Source organism: Protopterus annectens, chromosome 8.part0, assembly GCF_019279795.1.
Source record: "Protopterus annectens isolate FY-2018-M chromosome 8.part0, PAN1.0, whole genome shotgun sequence".
NCBI classification, from domain to species: Eukaryota; Metazoa; Chordata; order Ceratodontiformes; family Protopteridae; genus Protopterus; species Protopterus annectens.
In genome coordinates, this window is record NC_056741.1 from 1,567,378,838 (window position 1) to 1,567,402,373 (window position 23,536).

Sequence of the window (23,536 nt, forward strand, 5' to 3'; positions counted from 1 at the left end):
CCTATTCACAAGATTCTAGAATTTCTATCTACTCTCTTTCACCAGGGGGCTTCAACATCCACCATAAGGGTACAGCTGGCTGCCATATCTAACTTTCATGTGGGTGAAGGAGGCGCTACAATTATCTCGCACAGACTTTGTAGGGCTTTCATGAAGGGAACTTATCATCTCCGACCACCTATTCGGAGCCCAGTTTTTCCTTGGAATTTAAACCTGATGCTATCCCAACTCATGCTATCGCCGTTTGAGCCAGCTTCGCCATGCCCACTGAAATATCTTTCGTGGAAAACCCTATTTCTGGTGGCAATCACTTCGGCCCGCAGAGTTTCGGAGCTGCAGGCACTGTCAATGAGACCACCATATCTGATATTTCATCCAGACAGGGTCACCCTACGTACTAATCCGTCCTTTCTACCAAAAGTCTGCTCAGAATCGAATCTTAATCTGTCCATAGAACTTCCCACCTTTTTCAGGAACCATACCAATAAGATGGAATACATGCTTCACAAAGTGGACGTACACAGACAACTGAGATTTTACCTGGACAGAACAAAAGAGTTCAGAAAATCGGACTAACTATTTGTGTCTCATGCAGATAGTAAGAAAGGACTTGCAGTTACAAAAATCACGCTATCCAAATGGCTTTCAGACTGCATAAACTTTGATGTTATGTGATCCTATCTCGCCTACATTCTGACTGATGGGTTCGGAGCCGATCCCTCGGCTCCGACTCGGCACGCTTATGCCAAAGAGCGAAGTCTCTTATTGGCTGAGCTTACTATATCCCAGGATGCACCACTACCAGTCCCCCAGATCTCGTTTGCCGCTAATCTGCGAAGACGTGGTCTCGAGCTGGCTGAGCTGAGTAGTAAATTTACTAACTTTTTTCTGTCAGAATTTTGCTGTTCTTGTCATAAAAAGCTGTTTTAACGGCTATTCTTCACTTTTGTGTGTGTTTGGAGTTTGTGAAAAGACTTTGTTGTGTGATTGGGTTGAGTTTGATTTTAGGCCTCCCTCATCTTAGGGCCTTCCCGGTCAGTCAACCCCCTTAAACCTTACAGGGTTTCAAAGTACCCTTAGTAATTTGTGACGGTTTCTTTACTAAACGGCAACTGTAAACCTATTATTAGGTAGTGTCAGTAAACAGAAAGTCAGTGGATAGTGTATTTTCTGTCAGGGATTACTGATTTTTTGCCATAATGTCTCAGAATCCTATGCGGCCGAAGGGGCGGGTAGAGCGGCAGGCACAGGCGTGGCTCTACGGAGACAAGCCTGGCTCCGCTTGTGTCAGTTTGCGGAGGCCTTCAAGTCTTCCTTCGCCGACGCTCCCTTTGATGGGTCCTCTTTGTTTGGACCTAAGGTTAAAGACACCCTTACCCGCTGTGAGCAAGAGGGAAAAACTTTATCTGCCGTAGGTGCCCGTTATTCCACTCCCTTTCGGCCTTATCCCAAGGCTAAAGGAGGGGGGAAGATGTGGTTCCGTAAATCACGTAAGTTTTTTCCCCAACAGCAGGAAGATTCCCCTTCCAGAGGCAGAGGACGGGAAAATTTTCTGGGAGACGCCGTCCCAGAGGCGGCAGAGGGCCCCGCAATTCTGGAGACCGTGAGTCCTTTCGTGGCTCTTCAGCCTCCCACACATCATGAGGGATTGCCCGGCTGTGCTGCTCGAGCCAGTCGGGTGTCGTTTGCCAAACACCTAAAAGCCTGGGAGTCAATCACTCAGGACAGATGGGTGCTTCGATCATTGCCGGAGGTTACACCATCCCATTCACATACTCACCCCACCGTCCAAAAATCCCGGACCCACCACCCAGTCAAAGGGAAATTGCAGCCGCAGAAGCTTTAAAGCTGCTAGAAAAGGAGTCATCCAACCGGTCCCCACAGACCAGATCGGATCCGGAAATTACTCCAGGTTCTTTTAGTGCCAAAAAAGACAGGGGACCTGAGACCAATATTGGATCTCAGCAGACTGAACCAATCCGTCACGAAATCCAAATTCCGAATGGTCACGTTACAATCCATTCTCCCATTGTTGGAGAAGGATGTTTGGATGTGCTCCATAGACCTCAAGGACGCCTATTATCACATACCGATACATCAGGCGTCCAGGAGGTATCTGCGCTTCAGCCTGGGAGTCAGTCATTTCCAATTTTGCACTGCCCTTTGGTCTCACCACAGCCCCCAGGGTGTTCACCAAGTGTTTGGCAGTAGTGACTGCTCACCTGAGGAGTCTTGGATTCCAAGTGTTTCCCTATCTGGACGACTGGCTCCTGACTGCCACCACCAGGCATCTACTAATGGACAACCTCAAAGCCACCATCTCCCTGGGTGCTACCCTGGGGATTACATTCAATTGGTCAAAGTCTGTCTTGCTGCCCTCTCAGCGCATAAGGTTCATAGGAGCAGAGATAGACTCAAAATTGATGCTGCTTTTCTTCCTGCCGAAAGGATCCAAACTTTACAGGGCCAAGTTCAAGCTCTGATTTCAAGATCCAAAGCCCCAGCCAGGATGGTTCTACAAGTTTTAGGTTCAATGTCTGCCACGGTTCTTTTAGTTCCTCTGGCAAGATTGCACATGAGGATTCTTCAGTGGCTATTGTCAACTCAATGGTCCTTTCAGGACCTTCCCTCAATCATCCCATCATGATTACAGAAACATGCAAACGGGACCTTCGCTGGTGGCTTCAGACATCCAATCTAAATCAAGGAAGTCCTTTTGTTATTCCCTCTCCAGTGGTCACCCTGATGACAGATGCCTCCCAGACAGGGTGGGGGGGGGCATTGTCTGGGCAGGTTAGTTCAGGGATCCTGGCTTCCAGACGAAACTCTTCTCCACATCAATGTATTGGAGATGAGGGTGGTACTTCTATCCCTACAGGCCTTACACAGGTTTCTCCCTCAGGGCATAATCGCCATCCACACAGACAACATGTCGGTGGTCTGGTACCTAAACAAGCAAGGAGGGACCAGATCTTACCCCTTTGCAGAGAGGCCATGAGGGTGTGGGAATGGGCGGTAGCTACCAGCCGCTTCTTGGTAGCGACCCACATTCGGGAAATCGAATATACTGGCAGACAGATTAAGCAGGACAATTCTCTCTCCTCACGAGTGGTCCTTAAACAAAACAGTAGCAGATCAGGTTTTCCGGAGATGGGGGACACCGTGCTGCGACCTATTTGCAACTCCACTAAACACCAAGTGCAAAAGGTTCTTCTCCTTGACTCCACATCAGGGAGTACCAGCTATGGATGCTCTAGCACAACCTTGGCCAACAGGGCTACTTTATGCCTTTCCTCCGATTCCACTTCTCTCCAAAGTCATTCAAAAGCTTCTCAATTGGGGTCCTAATGATACTGATTGCCCCATACTGGCCTCGTCAGGTATGGTTTCCTTACCTGAAGAAACATGCGGTGGACGATCCGTGGACTTTAGACCTAATTCCGGACCTGTTAATTCATCAGTCGGGACAACAGCACCAGTCCCTTCACTCCTTGAAGTTGACAGCTTGGCTCCTCCACTTCCGACTTTAGTCAGAAGTCACACATTAGACCCAGAAGTTATTCACATTTTATCTTCGGCCCACAAACCCACCACTAAGAAATTGTACCTCAGTAAGTGGAAGAGGTTTGCTATCTGGGCTCAACTCAGGGGCTTAGACCCTATCACTGCTCCTATCCCAGAGGTTTTGAAATTCTTAACATCCCTGTTTAATCAAGGATCTTCTGTCTCTACTATTAAAGTCCAACTAGCGGCTATCTCTAAATTTCACGAGTCCATGGATCCTCCATTGATGAGCAGCAGACTATGCAAAACTTTCATTAAAGGTGCGGGTCTGTTAAGACCCCAGTTTTTCATCCTGCCCTCCGTGGGATCTAGATTTAGTGCTTCGTGCATTGACATCTTCCCCTTTCGAACCGGCTGCTACATGTGAGTTAAAATATCTGTCTTGGAAGACTGCCTTCTTAGTTGCAATTACTTCTGCAAGAAGAGTTTCAGAGCTTCAAGCCCTGTCTATTAAACCACCGTACTTGATTTTCCACAAGGATAGAGTATCACTTAGGCCTAATCCATCCTTTGTCCCAAAGATCTGTTCTAATCTCTGTCTCCAACAGTCTCTAGAGCTACCAGTTTTCTTCCCAAAATTCTCCAATGAAGCAGAATACACTCTCCATAAATTGGATGTTCACAGGCAATTGCGCTTCTATTTAGACAGGACTCAGCAACTTCGTAAGTCAGACCAGTTGTTTGTGTCCTTCTCAGACAATAAATTGGGTAAAACCATCACAAAGCTACTATCTCCAAATGGATTAGAGATTGCATAACTCAGGCTTATTCTTCTTCGAATAAGCAACTTACAACATCTATCAAAGCTCACTCTACCAGAGCTATGGCTACTTCTATAGCTTTTCATTCCAAGCTCGCTATATCGGAGATTTGTGCTGCGGCTACTTGGTCCAATCCGCACACTTTCATTTCCCACTATAAATTGGATGTGGCATCTAAAGGACGAGCATCATTTGGTTCCACGGTACTCAGGAGTGTTTTCCAGTGAGCCACCCAGGATTCAGGTGCTAGGGACGCTGTCCCATCAGTCAGAATGTAGGCGAGATAGGATCACATAACATCTTTTAGTTATGTACTCACCATAACTTCAGATGTTTGGGATCCATCTCGCCTACATTCCTAATACCCACCCTCCTTCCCCCTGCCTTGGAGATCAGAAGAGATTGAACGGTTTGAGTTCTACTGTTTTTATCTTGTTCATCTGACGATGTTATATAATCAGAACGTGCATGTGTGCATGTATGCGGACAAACTAGATCTGGGGGACTGGTAGTGGTGCATCCTGGGATATAGTAAGCTCAGCCAATAAGAGACTTCGCTCTTTGGCATAAGCGTGCCGAGTCGGAGCCGAGGGATCGGCTCCGAACCCATCAGTCAGAATGTAGGCGAGATGGATCCCAAACATCTGAAGTTATGGTGAGTACATAACTAAAAGTTTATTCATCTTCAAAATCAGCCTACTCCCCTCAAAGTTAAAGCACATTCTACTAGGGCTGTTTCTACTTCTCTAGCACATGCGGCTCGTTTACCTATAGATACCATTTGTGCTGCGGCTACCTGGGCCAAACCTCATACCTTTATTACTCATTACAAAGTGGACAGGGCCACCAGGGACAGGGCTTCCTTTGGTTCCACTGTTCTCAGGAATGTTCTCCCGTGAGCCACCCGGGGTTTAGGGTGCTGGGGACGCTACCCGTGTGTAAGAACAAACGGTGAGATCGAACAACTTCACATAAAGAAGTTATGTTCTTACCATAACGTTCCATGTGAGTTGTTCATCTCGCCATTGTTCTTACATTCACGCCCTCCTTCCCCCTCCGTGTTCTGGAGGAACAGGTTCGACTCATGGCTGGTTGTCTTCTCATGGTTCTCTGTGACTGCCTGTGCCTATGTATGTGTGCGTAGTCGGTCAGGTATAACATATTTGCCTGTATCTATCATTACCTTTTAGGTATATACGTGTACAGGTATTTTTGGTGCATATGCATGTGTAGGCAAGTATATTTTGTTGTCTGGTTTCTTTGCAAACTAGATCTGAGGGTTAGCAGCAGGGGATCATGTGATAGGGACTGTGCTTCGAGCTTCTCTTAGACGCAGAGCTTGGAATGTGGCTGACTCGGAGCCGAGGGATCGGCTCCGAACCCGTGTATAGGAACAAAGGCGAGATGAACAACTCACATGGAACGTTATGGTAAGAACATAACTTCTTTTTCTAACACCAATATTTACAATCTGTCTCTGATTTGGGCCTTTCCCCTTCATTATTATAGTTTTCCTTGCTCCTCATTTCTTGCACTAACAGAGTGAGAAGTATGACTTTTTTAATTGGGTGACAGGGCAAACATTTTTGAACAATGCCTGCATGTGTTATTGTGCCATTTGCTGTTGTAATGGCTTGCTTCACTTGACACACACGGATGGCACAAACAGGCGGCGAAGTTCACGGACGAAGTTCATGTCCTTGTCCACAATAGTATATCCCGAACCTGTGACTAAGGCTGTTTTGCTTATTCACGTCTTGTCTCAGTCTAACAGTAAGCAGAACAGTGTGATTATACATTCAGGATGGGGTTCGGTGAAATCTGCACTTAAAATGGAAATTTTCCCTCATGCTGTTTTTGGAATCCTAACTTCTGGAATGCCAAGAGTGGAATGGAATTGTGTGGCCTGTAAAAACTGTGACAGGGTCACAAGAGCTTCAAGTGCCTTCATCCAGGTAAGGGGTAACAAAATAAATGGGGTTCAGCACAGCAGCAGCGGCATGTCCTCTTGTCAGGCTGCTAGTGTTGCAGGAATCTCAATAGTATATCTGGAAATTGCATAAAATCAAGTGCAAAAATGTTGCTTTTAAACCGGCAAACTGTCTGAGCATTAGATGATCCCACACTACTTTGTACCTCAGCTAAATCAGTGTTGTTACTGGCATGGGAGACCATCCCCAGCTGAAGACTTAAACCTTTCAAATGTCCCTTATTCTGATTCAAATTTTGTCTCAGCCCTCCTAAATCTGGTGACTGTTTTGGAGGTTGTATATTGCACTTAATAATGACAATAAAATTAAGAGTCAGACTTTTTTTTACTTAAGAAAATTTGTATTAATTCACATTTGTCTTAGTCTGTCAATTCGTCAGGTACTACTATTTTAAAAATGTCCCTGGTTCCCCTAATTATTTGTGGATTTTGTCTCTGATTCGTTTAGAGCTATGCCAGGACAGATGACCCTGCCAGTGTGGAAGTAATGATATTTCTGAAACCTGTCAGGATAACTGATTGTCCCTTGCAGTACATATTGTCGCCCATTTCCATACTGCTTCATTTTAAAACTCAGTGACTGAGGACTCTACACTTCGGTAGCCATTCCTCTCATCTGCTACAGTTTAGGCACAGCACTTTGATTTTTAGCCCTTAGATTTAACTGTTGCTCCTCCTAGATTATTGATGTTTCTAATAATGTCAGACCTACTTATGGCTACATATATTAAAAAGTAAGCAAACTAAACCTATACAAATATTCCCCATCACTATCTATATATGGTGTCATATATAAAGATCTCTAACTGCGAAAAAATAAGAAAGTGCTTCTCCTTCTGACCATCTGTTATAGGTTCATAGGTAGGTGCTAGGCTATTGGCCTTGGGGCCTATATAACCCTAGCCAAAAAGATTCCCTGGCTTTCGCCACCCTAGAAAATTATTTTCCCCTGTCAAGCAGTGCCACAGAAATGATCCCCGGGGTGAATTTTCTATTTCCCATCCAGTCGTCAAGATTTTTCTTAAAGAGGGCCAATGAGGAGCTTTGCTTGACATGAATGGGTAGTTTGTTCCAGAGTACGGGAAGTCTCTGGGACAGGAATCTATCCCTCCATCATGTTCTATTTATTGTGGTGACAAGGTTTAGGTCCCTGGAGCATGTGGTTCGGAGAGATTGGGATTTCTTTAAGTGTAGCATGTCCAACAGCTCTGGGTTTGACATAGTTTTGTATGTTAGGCAGAGATCGCCTCTGAGTAGGCGATATGCGACGGAGTAGCTCTGGAGTTTTTTAAGATGGTCTGTGTATGGCATCTGTTTAAGGCCGGTAATCATCTTAGTGAGGTATTTCTGTGGCCTTTCCAATTGTTGCAGGTGTCTTGTGAAATACATGCCAAACGGGGCATTGTACTCTATAATGGGTCTGATGAGGGATGAGTAGAGAGGAACAATGACCTCCTTTTTTCTAGAGGAGAACCCTTTTGTGATGAGGTGTGCCAAGTAGAAGGATTTCCTGACTACTGTGGAGATGTGGTTATCAAAGGAGAGACTACTGTCCACCTGTGTCCCGAGGTCTCATATCACACTTTCATTGTTTAGTGAGCTACCCCCTATGTGGTAATAAATGGATACCGAGTTTTTCCCAAAGGGGATGACAATGCACTTCTTGGCATTGAGCTTGAGGCCATGACTGTGACACCAAGCATCTGTCTCTGTGAGGCCTTTTTGTAGAATGTCTACATCATTAGGTGATTCTATTATGGCTTCCAGTTTGCAGTCAACTGCAAACTTTGTTAGCCAAAGACCTTCTGTGTTGGCCTGCACTTCAGAGAAGTAGATGCCGAACAGGAGAGGATCCAGGACCGAACCCTGTGGTACACCACTCGTCACTGGTCTGAAGTCGGACTTGGAGTTGGCTACTTTTACTGTGTGAGTTGTGTCAGTGAGCCAGATGGCCACCCATCTTGTGACATAGGGATTTATGCCCAGTTTAGTGAGTTTCTGTATAATTCCAGAGTGGGGGATGGTATCGAAAGCCCTGGAGAGGTCAAGATAGGCTGTGTGCACTACCTTGCCCTTGTCTATGGCTCTAGTGACTGCATCAAAGAAGTCAGTCAGGTTTAGTAGACATGATCTACCTTTTACAAACCCAAACTGAATGGGGTCCAGGGTTTGGAGGTTACCTATGTCTTTTTTTATAAACTCCAAGATGATACGTTCCATGGCCTTGCAGACCAGGTTCGTCAGGCTAATGGGGCAGCAGTTTCCAGGGTCTGTGGTGACACCCCCTTTGTGGAGTGGGATAACAGTCACTGTGCTCCATTCAGTAGGCACATAGCCTGAGGTGAGGCTATGATTGACCATGGTACTTAGGTGGCGTGCCAGTTCATTCTGTAGTTTGTGCAGTAGGCAGCCTGGGTTGTTGTCTGGTCCCATGGATGCTGTATTCTTGGCTTTGGAGAGTGCGGTCTTTACTTGTTCATCCATGATTACAGGGGCTTTACATTCTTCCAGTATTAAGATGGGCCCTTTGGAGAGTGAGAGGGGGCTAAAGTTAGCACTGAACCTATCTGCCAGGATGAAGGCAGTATCGGTTGGTTCTGTATATTTAATGCCATTGTGCTGTAGCTCAGAGCAGATCTGAGTGTTGCCATTGGGATTCTTGACATAGCTGTAGAATGCTTTGTGGTTGTCTTTGGAATCAGTGGCAATTTTATTTTCATAACAGGCTTTGGAGGATTTTATGAGGGATCTCAGCTTCTTGCTGAGGCTGATCAGGGAGTTCCTCCAATCTTGGGATTTTACTGTTTTTTGCAACAGCTTCTTCCTTCTGTTGTAGAGTTTGTTTATGGCAGGGGACCACCAGATTGGCTTAATTTTTTGGAGGATAGCGTCTTGGTTCTGTTGGGGATCGAACGATCCATGCACTCGTGTATGTGCTTATACAGTGCATTTGTGTAAGATTCAGCAGTCGTACCTCTATTTTCCATCTGCATGGGTGTCGTGAAGTTTACCACTTCTGTCTTAAGAAGCATGAAGTTGGCTTTGAAGTAGTTTTTGATGGTGGTTTCCTTAATGGGGGGTGGGGGTGGGATATGGATGTCTAGGGTGATTAGCTTGTGGTCCGATCTGACCAGCGAGGCGTTGACCTCTGGCATGGAATACTTGTTACCCATATTGGTAAAGACCAGGTCCAGAATATTCCTGCCCCTGGTGGGGGTGTAGAGAAGCTGATCCAAGGCATTGGAATTTATGAATTCCAGAAAACGCTGAGCAAATGAGTTGGTACATGAGTAGTTTTTCTAGTTGATGGTGGGGTAGTTGAAATCATCCAGAATTAAGGTATTGGGTTGTACCTCAATATTTTCCAGTATCTTAAGAAAGGAAGAGTGGGAATCTTGGGACATGGTGTGGGATCTGTAACAAGCTACAGACTGGATTGCAGTCTTGCCCAGTGTTAGTTGCACTTGGATAATTTTGGATGCATTACATTGAGCAACTAGCCTAGAGGTGCGGATATCCTTAATGAATATGGACACGCCTCTACCTTTAGTGTTTTGGTCCAGGTTAGGTGGCCAAAAGGTGTGGTATGAATTATAGCCTGGTAATGCAGGGGTTTTCTCTGGAGCCTTGAACCAGGTCTCTGTCACTGTACAGATGTCGATGTTCTCCATTTTAAGGAGTGCCTCGAGTGACTGCATTTTGAGGTTTAGACTTCTAGCATTGAGTAGCATTACCCTCAGAGTTTGCTTGCTTGTACCTGTTATGGTGGTGAATTTAGCATTTGAACATTGCCTAAAAAAGACACTATAGGGGTGGCAAGAGCCTTAGCTAGTATCCGGAATCCCAGTGGTGAAAGGTGCGGGCCATCTCATTAGCTTAGCCAATTGTTGAAGTCAATCATTTTGTCCTTGTACTGTGGTATCATTCTGGGCGATAGCAGGATGCTACTAGGGTCTTAACTGCCTGGGCTACAAGATCCGAGAGCTCCTCCATGTCTCTTTTCATGTAGTCCAGGGAGGTACATCTCAGTTCATTCACATCAACATGGACAATGACAGAGTCATATTTGTACTTGTTGTGGAGTGACCTGAGTGTGTGTGCTATGTGGTGGATCCTGGCACCCGACAGGCAGCTGACAGTAACTTTCTCCTTGTTTATCCTGGTGAGTGGGACATCAGTGTGCCTGACTATAGAGTCACCTATGACTAATCTGTTGGATACATTGTTTTGCCTTATGGGCTGAGGTTGAGTGATACACTGATTTTGTGGGTTATGTGTCATTTGGGTAGTGTTGGGGGGTGGTGGTTGTCTGCGTTTCAGCTTGGGAGGTCTCTGTTGCTTGGGCAGATTTTTATTGAGAGCCTCCATGAATGTGGGTATGTGCTATCTGTTTCTATGTGTGGTTTTTGGTAGTGTGGGTTTTGAAGGACTATGTGTTGAGTGTGGTGTGGTGCAGGTGTTAACTTTCTCCTTTTGACTGTCTAGTCCAGTCTTGGCTGGAGAGAGCTTGGCTTCCAGTTTGGCTATATAAGTGCATCTCTCACAGGTTGTAGTGTTGGGTGGTAGGAAGAGAGGGTTGTCACTGTACATGAAGCAATTGCTACATTGCCCCAAGATGCCCAGATTCATCATGTGGACAGGAGAAAACACCGGGAGCTGACCCATGGACATGCCTGGATAGGTGCTTATTAATTTAAGTACTAAGAACTGTTATCCTCTTGACAAGTGGGGAAAGTCAAGTGCTGTAGTAATTTGTAGTTTATTTAGTGCTTACAACGAGTTCTGAGCAAGTGCTGAGCACAAGGAAACAGTTTTGAGTGCTGAAACTATACAAACTGGCTAGTTCTAGCTAAAACTGGTTAGGTTTAGCACCAATCCGAAGAAGAGAAGCAGGCCACGGAGTGTTTGGTGATCCACAGTCTTGTCCCAGATGATGCAAGGGTCTGCAGGCTTGTAGCCTTTTTCTGGTAGATGCCTCGAATAGCAACCAGACCAATCAGGTATGTTAGGCACATGTGGAAGAAAGATACCCAGATAGTTCCAATAGTAGTAGGAGCAATGGGTCTTAGAAAAAAGAATTTAAAAAAAAAAAAAAAAAAAAAAAAAAAACAAGCAATCTCCGTGGTATCCCCGAAGTCTCAAAACAACCCACTAAAGTGTAGTGGGTCTAAAAACAAAACAGTGTAAGATACTTCTCTGTGTGGAAGATTTTCAGTCCATATATTTCTAGTTAATCACTGTATATTAATCAGATCAGACAATAGTAGTAGAAGCGAGTAAACTCGTCAAGTCAAAAAGTAATAATAGGAAATATATAATTCTACAGTATTACTAAGTATTGAAAGTAATCCAAGCAGGGGCAGTCTGTTTTCACTGGAAACAGACTGCCTGCCTTGCTTGGATTACTTTCGAATACTTAGTAATACTGTAGAATTATATATTTTCTATTATTACTTTTTGACTTGACGAGTTTACGTTCACTACTTCTACTACTATTGTCTGATCTGATTAATATACAGTGATTAACTAGAAATATATGGACTGAAAATCTACCACACAGAGAAGTTTCTTACACTGTTTAGAAAAAAGAATTTACAATCATATTTAAATATGTTACCAATCCAAGTAACCCCGTACAAATTGCAGAAGGAGTCATTACTGGGCACATTGCGGGTGCTGCAAAGAGCACTTTTGGCTGACATCAAAGAGTGAAACAATACTAATTTCATGAACTTTAATCTTACTTTGACTTAGGAATGGGGTCCATTCTTGTCATGGTATTAGAAAACCAGAAGACTTGGAGAAATTAAAAAAATGCAGACCTCTCTTCTTCCTGGAGCTGAGGCTTATTCTCCAAGGACTCCACCAGACTAACCTCCTTCTGAGGTTTGGAACCCTCCACTTCAACACTCCCAGTACCAGCTGCCTTTGTGCTGACTGTGGACCTTACCTCAGCACCTGGGTCATCTTTGTTGTCTCCGGCACCATTGGATCCATTGCACACCTGGGACCATAGTTTGGCTGTCAGTTCCAAGACCCTCTGTACAGGTCCAGTATTTTCTATGGCACCGTCTTTGGTTCTCGGAGCCATGGCAGTTCCAAACCCTCCCCGGCTCCTTTTCTGGATGGTGGCTCATCAGAGCGGGGTGTGACCCTGGTTCCGGGCTCCCATCCCTCTTCAGGTGGGCCTGCCTTCCAGATAATGGAGAGAGCTTTAGTCTCAGCAGGCTCCCAGTTGGGTCATTCCTTATCAGAGTGTCATATTTTTGTATCCTCTGGCTCACAGTTGTCATAGTCTACTACATCTGGACAGCAGGCATAGGAGTTGCAAGACATCCTGTTCAGGGTCCCTCCTCTTTGACGTCCTTCTCAGAACTTCCCCCTGAGGAGCCACCCCATAAGAGGACTTACAAGAGGAAGCATCTGGGTTCTCCAGAAGAATCAGTCATGGAAGACACAGATTATGATAAAGGGGAAGGATCCCCCCAGTCACCCAATGAAGATGTCTCCTTCGGAGACATCTTGGAAATTCTGAAACAGAGGGATGACTGGAAGCCCTCAAACCCATTCTCTGAGGAATCTGTGTTCTTGCAAGCTTTTTTTGCCCCCCATCTACTTCTTGGGTGACCCCACCCACTGACGACCTAATTAAGCTGATTGTTCAGCAGGTGTGGAAGGCTCCTGATTCCATAGAGCCCATTCCCTGGACACCAGATAACATTTTGACAGCCCCAGAAGACCAACCCCATTGGACAAAAGATCTAGCAGTGGAGGCAGCCACCAGAATGGAACTCGCCAAGGAGAGTTATACCGTCCATCCTCCTAATCAAGAGTCTAGGATGATTGACAGGTTAGGGAAGTGAGTTTTTGCTTCATCGACCTTCGCTATTAGGTCCTTGAACTTCTTGGCACATTTTACTAGACTCCAAAAGGGACCTGATACAGTGGATAGAAAAAGTGTACACACCCCTGTTAAAATGCCAGGTTTTTCAATTGGAAAGCAAACAAATCTGTTACGGGGAAAAATATAAAAAATAAAAAATGTACAATAAGTTGGTTGCATAAGTGGGCACACCTTTAAACTAATACTTTGTTGAATCACCTTTTGACCAATTGAATTGTACAGGTTATAGGTCACATTAAAGGTGGGAAACGTTTTGAAATTGTTTATTCTGGTCTCATTTTTTTATATAAAAAAAAACTGGCATTTTAACAGGAGTGTGTGCACGTTTTATATCCAGTGTAACTGAGCTTTCAGACACCTTTGAAGGAGCAGTATCTGATGAGGTTTGGGGTAAGGTTGCCTCACAGCTCGCCACCTTGGAGTCTATCTCAATCTCATTCATGTGGCTTATTGCTTATGGAGCCGAAGGGATGTCTAGGGCAGCGGGTACAGGCATTGCCATAAGGCGACATGCCTGGATGCACTTGTGTGACTTACTGTAACAGAACCCTTCAAGTCTTCCTTCATCAGTGCTGCTGTTGACAGTTCCTATTTGTTTGGCCCAAAAGTTAAAGACACATTAGTCAGGTGTGAAAAAGACGGAAAGACCCTTTCTGCTGTGGGCATTCAGTTTTCTATTCCTCAATGATCCTGTTCTAGGAATCAGAGGAGTGAGAAAATGTGGTTCAAGAATTCCCAAGAGCCTTTTTGTGACACACGTGGTGAGTACTTCCACCTGGGGCAGAGAGGAGAACTCTAAGGGAAGACGTCCTCCCTGTGGCAGAGGGGGTTTATGTAATCAGGGCTCCAGAGATTCCTTTTCTTGACAACCCCACCAGCGCTCCTGAATGGAGGCCTGATTGCTTACCTCCAGAAGCATTTGGGAGAAGATTCTCACTGCACCAATTATCCTGGCTTACAGTAACCTCAGATACCTGTGTGCAGAGAATTATCACCAGAGGTTAACGTATCCCCTTCAATCTCTTACCAAGGTTTCATAAGCGAATCCCCAGTTTTCCACCCAGTCAGAGGGATCTAGCAGCAGTAAAAGTTCAAAAGCTGCTCCAAAAAAGAGTCATCCAAGAAGTCCCACCAGACCAAACAGGATCTGGATTTTACTCGAGATTCTTTTTAGTGCCAAAAAAGACAGGGGACTGGAAACCAATTCTAGACCTCAGCCTACTGAACAAATTTGTACAATAGATGAAATTCCGGATGGTCATGGTTCAATCTGTCCTTCCCTTCCTGGAGAAGAACGATTGGATGTGCTCAATAGACCTTTAGGACCACATAAAAATGGACAAGCACTCCAGAAGATATCTCCGTTTCTGGCTAAGAGCCAGTCATTACCAATTCTGAGCACTGCTGTTCGGTTTCAACACAGCCACCAGGGTGTTCACCAAATGCATGGCAGTCATAACAGCTCACTTGAGACTACGAGGATTTTGAGTGTTTCCATACCTAGACAAATGGGTCCTCACCGCCCCCTCCAGGCATCTACTGCTTTATGCCACAGACTTCGTGCTGCGCCTTGCCGAGGCACTAGGCATTTCAGTCAACAAGGAAAAGTCATAATTGATCCCTACACAAGATTTAGAGTTCATCGGAGCAAGACTAAATACAATTTCCTGTGTAGCCTTCCTCCCCCTCCACAGGTTGATAAAGCTAAGGTCGCAGGTTCAAGCAGTCATTTCCCGAAACAAAGTTCCTGCTCATCTGGTGCTTCAAACTCTGGGAACCATGGCTGCAAATATAACCTTAGTATGCCTAGAAAGGTATCACATGAGGCTGCTTCAGTGGCTCTTGGCATCACAATGGCCGATTCTAATGCATCCGATGTCCCATCCAATCCTGATAATAAATTGCTGCAAAAAGGATTTATCTTGGTGGATGAAGCCAGAAGAAAATCTATGGGGTTGCACCTTTTGTCCCCCTCTGCCCAAAGCCATAGTGACCATGGACACTTCTCAGATAGAGTGTGGTGGGGGGCATTATCTGGGAAAGACTGTTCAAGTAACTTGATCCCCACAAGTGGCCAATTTGCACATCAGCATCCTAGAATTGAGGGTAGTACTTTTAGCATTGCAAGCGTTCCAGTCTGTCATTCCTTCGGGGACAGTTGCAATCCAATCAGACAACATATGGGTAAGTCTGGTACATCAACAACCAGATCCTACCCAATATGTCTGGAAGCCCTCAGGATTTGGCAATGGGCTATCACTTCCAACCGCTTTCTGATAGCAATGCATATCCTCGGAAACTCCAGCGTGATTGCGGACAAATTGAGCTGACGCAGACTCCTGCCTCATGAGTGGTCTCTCAACCACAACATTGCGATGAAGATCTTTCGTTGTTGGGGCCAGCCTTACTGCAATCTGTTCACCTCTCTGTTAAACAACAAATGCAGCAGCTACTTTGCCCTAATTCCCCCTTATTAGGAGTCCCCGAGAGATGCACTTCTCCTCGATTGGCCCCCGGGACTACTTTATGCCTTTCCCCCCTACCCCACTGATTTCCCAGTCTTTGAGGAAAGCCCAAAGGTTGAAAAGCAAAGTAATTCTCATTGCACCCTATTGGCCTCGCTAAGTCTGGCTCCCCTTTCTTTGGCCTCACCTGGTTCACTGCCCTTGGACCATAATGTTCCATCTGTGTTGCCGTTCTTCTTTCATTCTTGACATCCCACCCTCCTGCCCCCTCCAAAAGACTTGTACCTTAGACAGGGCTTCTGTATTTTCTGTACCAGACTGCAAACTTATCTGAGGTAGTGGGAAAAAGGGCATAGTGGGTTGAGCCTTAGCGCGAGAATTTTAAGCTAGTGCGAGCTATGTAACGGCCGAGTCAGTCCTGAGAGGTTGGAACTGGACTCCATCTGCCAAGAATGAATAAAGATCAACAACACAGATGGAACGTTATGGTAAGGACATAACTTCTTTTTTTGGTATATTGGCAAGCTAGAACAGCATTAATGCTCGTGCTTGAAATATTTGTATGTATATAACAGTTGCTTCATTTGAACCAACTAACGTGGCTAATTTGAAGAGCCTAACATGGAAAACAGTTTTACTGATTGCTATCTGCAAGAAGAGTATCTGTGTTGGAAGCTTTTATGGTGAATTAGACCTGTTTCATTTTCCATAGGGACATAGTTTATTTGAGAACTAATCATTCTTTTATGCCTAAAGTGATATCTGAATTTACTTTAGCCAAGCTATCCATTTCCTGGTTTTCTTTTCTAAACATAAAAATGAGGGATAAATTATACCTTGGATCTCCACAAACAACTCAGATACTATCTTGAAAGAACTAAATCCTTCAGATCTTTTCGATAAGTAGTTCATTTGTAAGCATAATTGACAATCTGTGTCAAAGCAGACTATTTCCACATGGCTGTCTAATGCTATAACCTTTTGTTATTCTCTACACATTAGAAGTGTACCAGTTAGGGTCAAGGCCCACTCTACCATGGCCTTGGCTTCATCTGTGGCTTTTTAGAAAGATTTGGATTCTAGAAGCAGCAACTTGGTCCTCTCTGCATACTTTTACAAAGCCCTACAAGCTTGATTCCTTCTCTAAACCTAGATCAAACTTTAATAGGGCCAGTCTTCAGGATCTCCTGCGCTCTTCTCCTTCCACCTTCCATATGTCCTAAGTTATGGTAATCTGCCCATATATATATTTTTTATATGTATATATATATATATATATATATATATATATATATATATATATATATATATATATATAGTTAAGGCTACTACAGCAGTGATCAATATGATAACGATAGTACAGCTGTGTAAGTAAACTTACAGTAACAGGAGATTTTCAAATTATCACTGTTGCAGTAGTCATTCCTTCCATCCAAACCCCTTGTTTTCTAGTGTGTTGTTTATGCCAGAGTGTGGACATTTGTTTCTTTTTGTTCCTAGCACTGCCATTTTGGGGCTCAGCCTCCCTTTCTATGTTGAAATGAAAGCTTTGAAGGACTTGGCACTCAAACATGTCTTTTTAGTCAGCTCAGCTTGTGCTGATTGATGGTTTGAACACGTGGAAGGTGCCCTGAAGCTGTGGTAGCTGTTTGGCTGTTACATCCTGTGTAAGGTAGTACCCACATAGCTAAGGCAACTGCAGCAGTGGTCATTCGGACATCTACTGTTGTGGTGAGTTTACTTACTCAGCTGTGCTATCTTTGAGTTCACTGTACAGTAAGGAATGTTTTATTTATTCTGAAAGCTTTATAGTCCTTTTTAATCTGATCACACTATATGTGTGCTCACACATTTTGTTTTAAGGGAAGTTTATTTTTGGTAACTAACATTGTATTTATATGCTCCAAGCATTTGTATAAGACTTGGCAGAGTTATGTCAAATTTGGCAACATTAATGTAATGGAATGTTATTTTTGTGAAGTTACTTCCTTTAAAACAGATTGCATTTATTGCTGCATATTTCTGACATAGAAAGGTGTTGGTGCCAAGGGCAGATGAGCACACAGTGCATGAGTAGCAAGTATTTGAATGTCTCACCCTCTATTGTAATGTTTCTGTTAGTTATTAATCAAGAATTGTGCCACCTAAGACTATTCCACTGACTGGAACAAACATGATTCATAGTTTTTGTTGGCTCATTAATAATATGCATATGTAATACCATGATTTTTTTGTTCTTATATCTTACTTTAAGGAAGATACTTTTTGGAAAACACTGACACCTAGCTTAGATCGTGTCTGACTATTAGCCCACTATGTATTATTCTTTGTTTATAGCAAATGATCATTAAGCATTTATGTCTTGAATTGCCTAGAAATAACTTAACTGGTTTTGTATTAAATATACATTGATATTGGAATAAGAAATGCTGCCTGATCCACTGAGTTTTGATATATTTTTTGAACTGACCTTGTTGGTGTCATGGTGTCTTTGTGGTTTTAAATATACATAGTTGTTATTGTCCACTATTACATATATTCATGGGCATACAGATGTCTTTAACTGTGGAATGGTTTACAAGTAAAATCTCACTGCTCCAAAGGTCGAGTGTGCATATTACTGCACCCTTTTCTTGAAAGTCAACATGTTGAATTCTGACATACACAAACATAACACTAAGTGCTGAAACTCCCCACTGCTTCGGACATAGGAATCAATGCTAACATGGGCCCAAAGAGGACAAGTTCGGACAGTCAGTAATGCCGGTATTTAACATTTTGACTGTCTACAGAATTTGCACAGTTTAACTTGACTTGCAGAGCGAGAATATGCCATTTCTTTTAGTAACTTTGGCCCATAAACAAAACATTCTTTTTGGAACTACATAGTTCAGTGTCACAATTCTCAAACAATTTCCTGCACTGAAAACTTCTTACAGCAAATGTTAATGGTCTTTGACAAAAGTAACTGGACCATTAAGAGGCTTATTTTAAACATGGACTTACGAAAAAGTGCACGTTCCAATGGTTGTAAGAATTTGTCACTAATATTAGGAGATACTTTTATGGATATTCTGTGTATGATTGGCCTTTAGTATAATTCTTTGCTTATCTGCTGTACCTTTATTTCTGTCTGAGTTCCCATTTCAATTGCTTTCAGAGTGTTGAACGCTGCAGCTCTAGACAAGTGCGTCTGGCATCTTCACGATTATGTGTCTTTCCTCAGGAGTATAACTGTATCCCGTCATGTGGGCCAGCTGGAGGAGAACTTAATGTGGAGTTTGGAATGTAAGTATACTCTTTTTGTTAAACATTGTCAGACTTGTTTCAAAGGAGAAATCCAAATAATTGTTCTTTGAAGATTGCAAATGATTAAAAACTGCTAGAAAATACAGCACAGTCAGAGTAGCTGTGCTAACCTGCTAACAGAAATACTCATTCTGTTCATCAGGCTCCCACAGTGGGACTACTTTTATGCTTCCTTTTTATCAGTAGCCTTCTTTCCTCCCTGGTTTGCCATTATGTAAGCAATACAGATGAACACAAAGCAGGTTAACATCACGTCTCTGAAAGTTGAACTGAACATTATCCTAGCTAACTTAATAATTAAGTCATAACAAAACCAAATATTTTTGTTTCAGATAATAAGATATTTAAGATTATTCCACTGGGTAATCTAATCTTAGAAAAGTAAATGCTACCAAATAATTTCTGTTTCACAAATTGATTCCAAAATTGATGCTTTTTATTCCAGCAGGCATGAACATCAGTATATGGAAGATCTATTATTCCATAAGTGAATAGCCCCTGATTATTTCAACTATTGTTTGGTGTACTGTAAGACTGCAGTACACTCAAGTACTGTTTTTACCAAGGTTGATTACTTTTTTCTCCAAAGTTGCATGATTTCAGGTGGGTTGCCACCTGTAAAAACTGATGATTCGTTTTTTTCACCTATGGGTTTGGTGGGATTTGTATTTGACAAGTTTCAGTAATCACAAATATAGGTAGCAGGTTATACACTCACTTTTAGTAGAGGACCCCTGGTATATACGTGACTTCTGTTCTAGTTTTTGATCCACAGTAACTCCTTCATTTTTATGTTAATCTTGTTCTTTATAAGTGTTGTTTATTTTCTCTTTATCAGATCTATTTATTATACCAGGGTGACCTTTGAAAGGTCACCTTATATGTATTGGTTATTGTTGGACTGCATGTAATATTGTAGCTTTTCTTTATCTACCCAAATCTGGCTATCCATCCACAACCCTTTTTTTGCACATGGGGTAAGGGTGTCACATCAACAGTAACAATAATCTAGATACAGTGTTCACACCGGACCAGTTTTAAATATTTATATTATGAGACCATACAATTTGCTGAGAAATATGTGTGGATGGCTACTACTTCATAGCATGACTTTCATCTAATAATTGTCTTACTTTTCAGTTTGTCTGGTACTCATATTTTAATGACAAGGTAGTTCCTAAGCATGACTTCAGACTGCTAAGAATTCTTCTAGAAACTCTGCCTTGAGTTCTTAAAGGCTGGGAAAATTATATTTACTTCTGCTTATACCTCTGATTATAACACTTAATACCCCTTAATACTTTTACAATTTTGAAGCACAAAGAATTTGCCTGAAGCCCTGAAATGTAGAAATGTATGCTTACAATTTTTAATTTTAAATTCAAGATAGCTGTCTGTTTCCTGATTTGCCCCTCCTCTTTGCCCCTCCTCTTATTATTTAAATATATTTTCTTTGTAGTAAGAAAAGCTAACTTTTAAGCTCAGATGACTAGTGTTGATTTGAAGCTTAATGGCGAACCTCTGGGAGTTACCTTTTTTATCTAATTAGATCAGAGTCTATATACTGAAGGGGCACACTTTTCCCCTTTTTATGCATTATTCCTTTAATGGTGTATGAGCACTGGGTGAAGAGAGAGAGATACTGTAAGGCATGCTATTGGGCACCTGTAAGCAAGTAGCCTAAGTGCTTGGACTGTGATTAGACAAGTATGTTTTTGTCTTTGCATCAGTGCCTAACACGTGGATTGGATGTACACCTGAGCAGTAGCATTCTAATTTACAATAGGTTTAGTGTTGTTTGAAAAATGAACACAAATAATAATTTAGTGCCTTGAATATAAGAGCAATGGAAACATTTTAACTCAGGCATACCGTGGATAGTATTGGGTGGAACATGCGTAAAATAAAAAAGGCTTTCAGGTTTAGCTAAAAAGTAACATGATTCTAAATCAGAAGTACATCGCTACTATTCAGAATTGCTGAAAATTTATGTCAGTTGATGAATGCAAATAATTTGAATGTAGTTCTAGTTTTATTTATTAAATCTATTTACAAAAAATATCTATATTACTTTTTTCAGCATTTCACTACATAGCATAGTTTTTTTTTTGTTTTGCAAACTGTAAGCATTTAAGCTACTAACAGTGTTGTACTCTCAGTCATGTAAGTGGAGATTTTTCTTTATAATTTTTTTTTTACTGTTGCTGCTCAATGCTTTATTCTTTCCCAACCTTCTCCTTACACTTTGTCTGTCCCATGCCATCTTGAGTGCCTCTGTAGATTCCCTGTCAACTTCCCATTCACATATTATGAGTTCTTAAACCTCTCTGTGAAGCAGTTTCAGACATCCAGGAAGTTTGCTCCTACATTCTGCTGCCTTTGCACTTCCTACCCCTTCTGTCCTTTCTGCTCAGGATAATCCTTTCACATCTCCCTGAGATGATTCTGTGCACCAGAATCATGTTCCCTTTCTCTTCTGGTCTCAGGTGAGAAGAGCTCTAGGTATAAAACCACTGATCAAATTCCTTTCTTTTCTTGTCCATCCCTTGCATCTTTCAGGTGACTTTCTTCTTGGCAGCTTCCAGCACCCTGATGTATCTGTATGCTTGTATAGCTTCCAGAACTGTGTAATAGTATTCAAGATCTGACCTAACCAGAGCCTGGCAATGTGGTTGAAGTATTACCTCTTTGATTCTGACATCTATCATCCCAAACTCTTCTCTTTCTGTGATAGCCCCTCTCTCCTAAGTCTTAGATTAAGGATTGCCGAGTTATACCTTTTCATCCGGGCATAACAATCTTTGTCCCTCCTGAGGCTAAGATCCCTTCTGTAGTGTTTACCTCTTTTCCAAGGACTACTCCATCCTGATTTCATTCCAATGAACTGCTCCCTTATTCACTTTCACAACCAGTAATTAAAATCCCTAATTCTGTCCTCATTCAGTATGTTGGCTGCTGGCACACACAACAATTTTGAGAATGCAATCCTGGCATCTCTCCCCCACTGTTCTGGTACATTTGCTACCACATCAGCTGCCTTTCTGACATGTCATTTGTGACTACATGCACCATGAGATGCATTTATCCTTACCTCTTGGTGACATGTTTTAGTGAAATCTGGCCTCTCCTTTCACAAGAGCATCAATACCCTTGCTCATTGATTTTTCAGTTTGTGAAACCATAAACTTAGTTTCACCTTCTTACTTACTGCTCCATGTCCCTACCCATCATATCTGCAACCTTTCCTCCACTGTTTCCAGAATTAGTAGCCCTCCACAGTTTCTGAACTAGTACCCCAGTCTCTGTGCTACATCTGATCTCCTCCCATTCTTTCAGAAATCTTGAAAACCCTGTGTGATGACCCTCCACCTCTGGGCCAGTAATCAAGGAGTCTCAATCCTCACCACTGACACCAATGGAGGATGTTTACTGGGAGGATAACAGGTACACACACAATATCTCCAGATGCAGCTCTCTGCATCAAGCACAGTCGAGCACAATTTCCCTTAAGAGCACACAGGGAACACAGTCAGTCTGTGGCTGGTTCCTTTCTCTTTCTCCAGATCCTCAATAAGACTCCCTACTGGCACAGCTATAGACTTGAGTCCTTAGCCAGGGTTCCAAGCCAAGTCATCCAACACTCTCTCTGTTCATCCAGTGCTTCATGTCCTTGCCTAAATAGCTGACACACACACACACACACACACACACACACACACACACACACACACACACACACACACACACACACACACACACACACACACACACACACACACACACACACACTTTGAGATGTGATTTGCACACACACATACATGCAGGCTGGCACAGCTTTACTACCTATGCCCCCTCTTGTCCAGACTATAAGGCAGTTATCACTGCCACCAGAATCCCTCATGAGCTACTTTAAGGCCCTTTATAAAGGGTGTCTAATTTTAGAGTAAAATTAATATTAATACAAATGGTAGTTTGACAAAGAGCAAGGCTATTAGGAGTGGCCCACACAGTGTCACCAAATGAATATGCAAATACTCTCAAAGCTTAAATATCACCCACAATGAAACATTTAAGTATATTTAATAATAAATAATAAAACAACAAGAAAAAGTATATATATTCACAGTGACATCAGGTTCAAATCACAGGAAATATTTAAAATAACATTGAAGGATAGGCTCAGACAAATAAAGAAAAACAATGCCTAAACTAAGCTTCACTATATTCCATACTGAATCTAAGAGAATTATACTATTCCCTACTTACTTAATAGAGCAAGGTAGATGATGTGGTGAATGGTCCTTCTTCTTGTCAGACCCAAGACAGAATACAGAATGCTTTGTCTCACTGAGAGATTTCTGAAAATAATATCTAAAATATTACTTCTAGGGTATCTTGCAGAATGACACCACTTCTGGCCATCTGCCGTCTATTTTGCATGCAAACCCCCATTGTTGGAAACTAGCAGGATTTAGCACCTACATGTGGAAATACACACACAAGGGCTTTTGCTCAGATAAGTCATAAAACAATTTCATACCTC

The 23,536-nt window shown here is 42.7% G+C and overlaps 1 protein-coding gene across 1 annotated transcript in view; it reads left to right on the forward strand.

Moving 5' to 3' along the window:
* Window positions 1-6,019: 6,019 nt before the first annotated feature.
* The window catches only part of LOC122808514, a 1,519,214-nt gene continuing 1,501,697 nt past the window's right edge, over window positions 6,020-23,536 (forward strand). Inside the window, exons 1-2 of the mRNA XM_044079469.1 lie at window positions 6,020-6,280; window positions 18,845-18,972. Of these exons, the coding sequence (XP_043935404.1) occupies window positions 6,020-6,280; window positions 18,845-18,972 (389 nt within the window). The remainder of the gene's footprint in view (window positions 6,281-18,844; window positions 18,973-23,536) is intronic.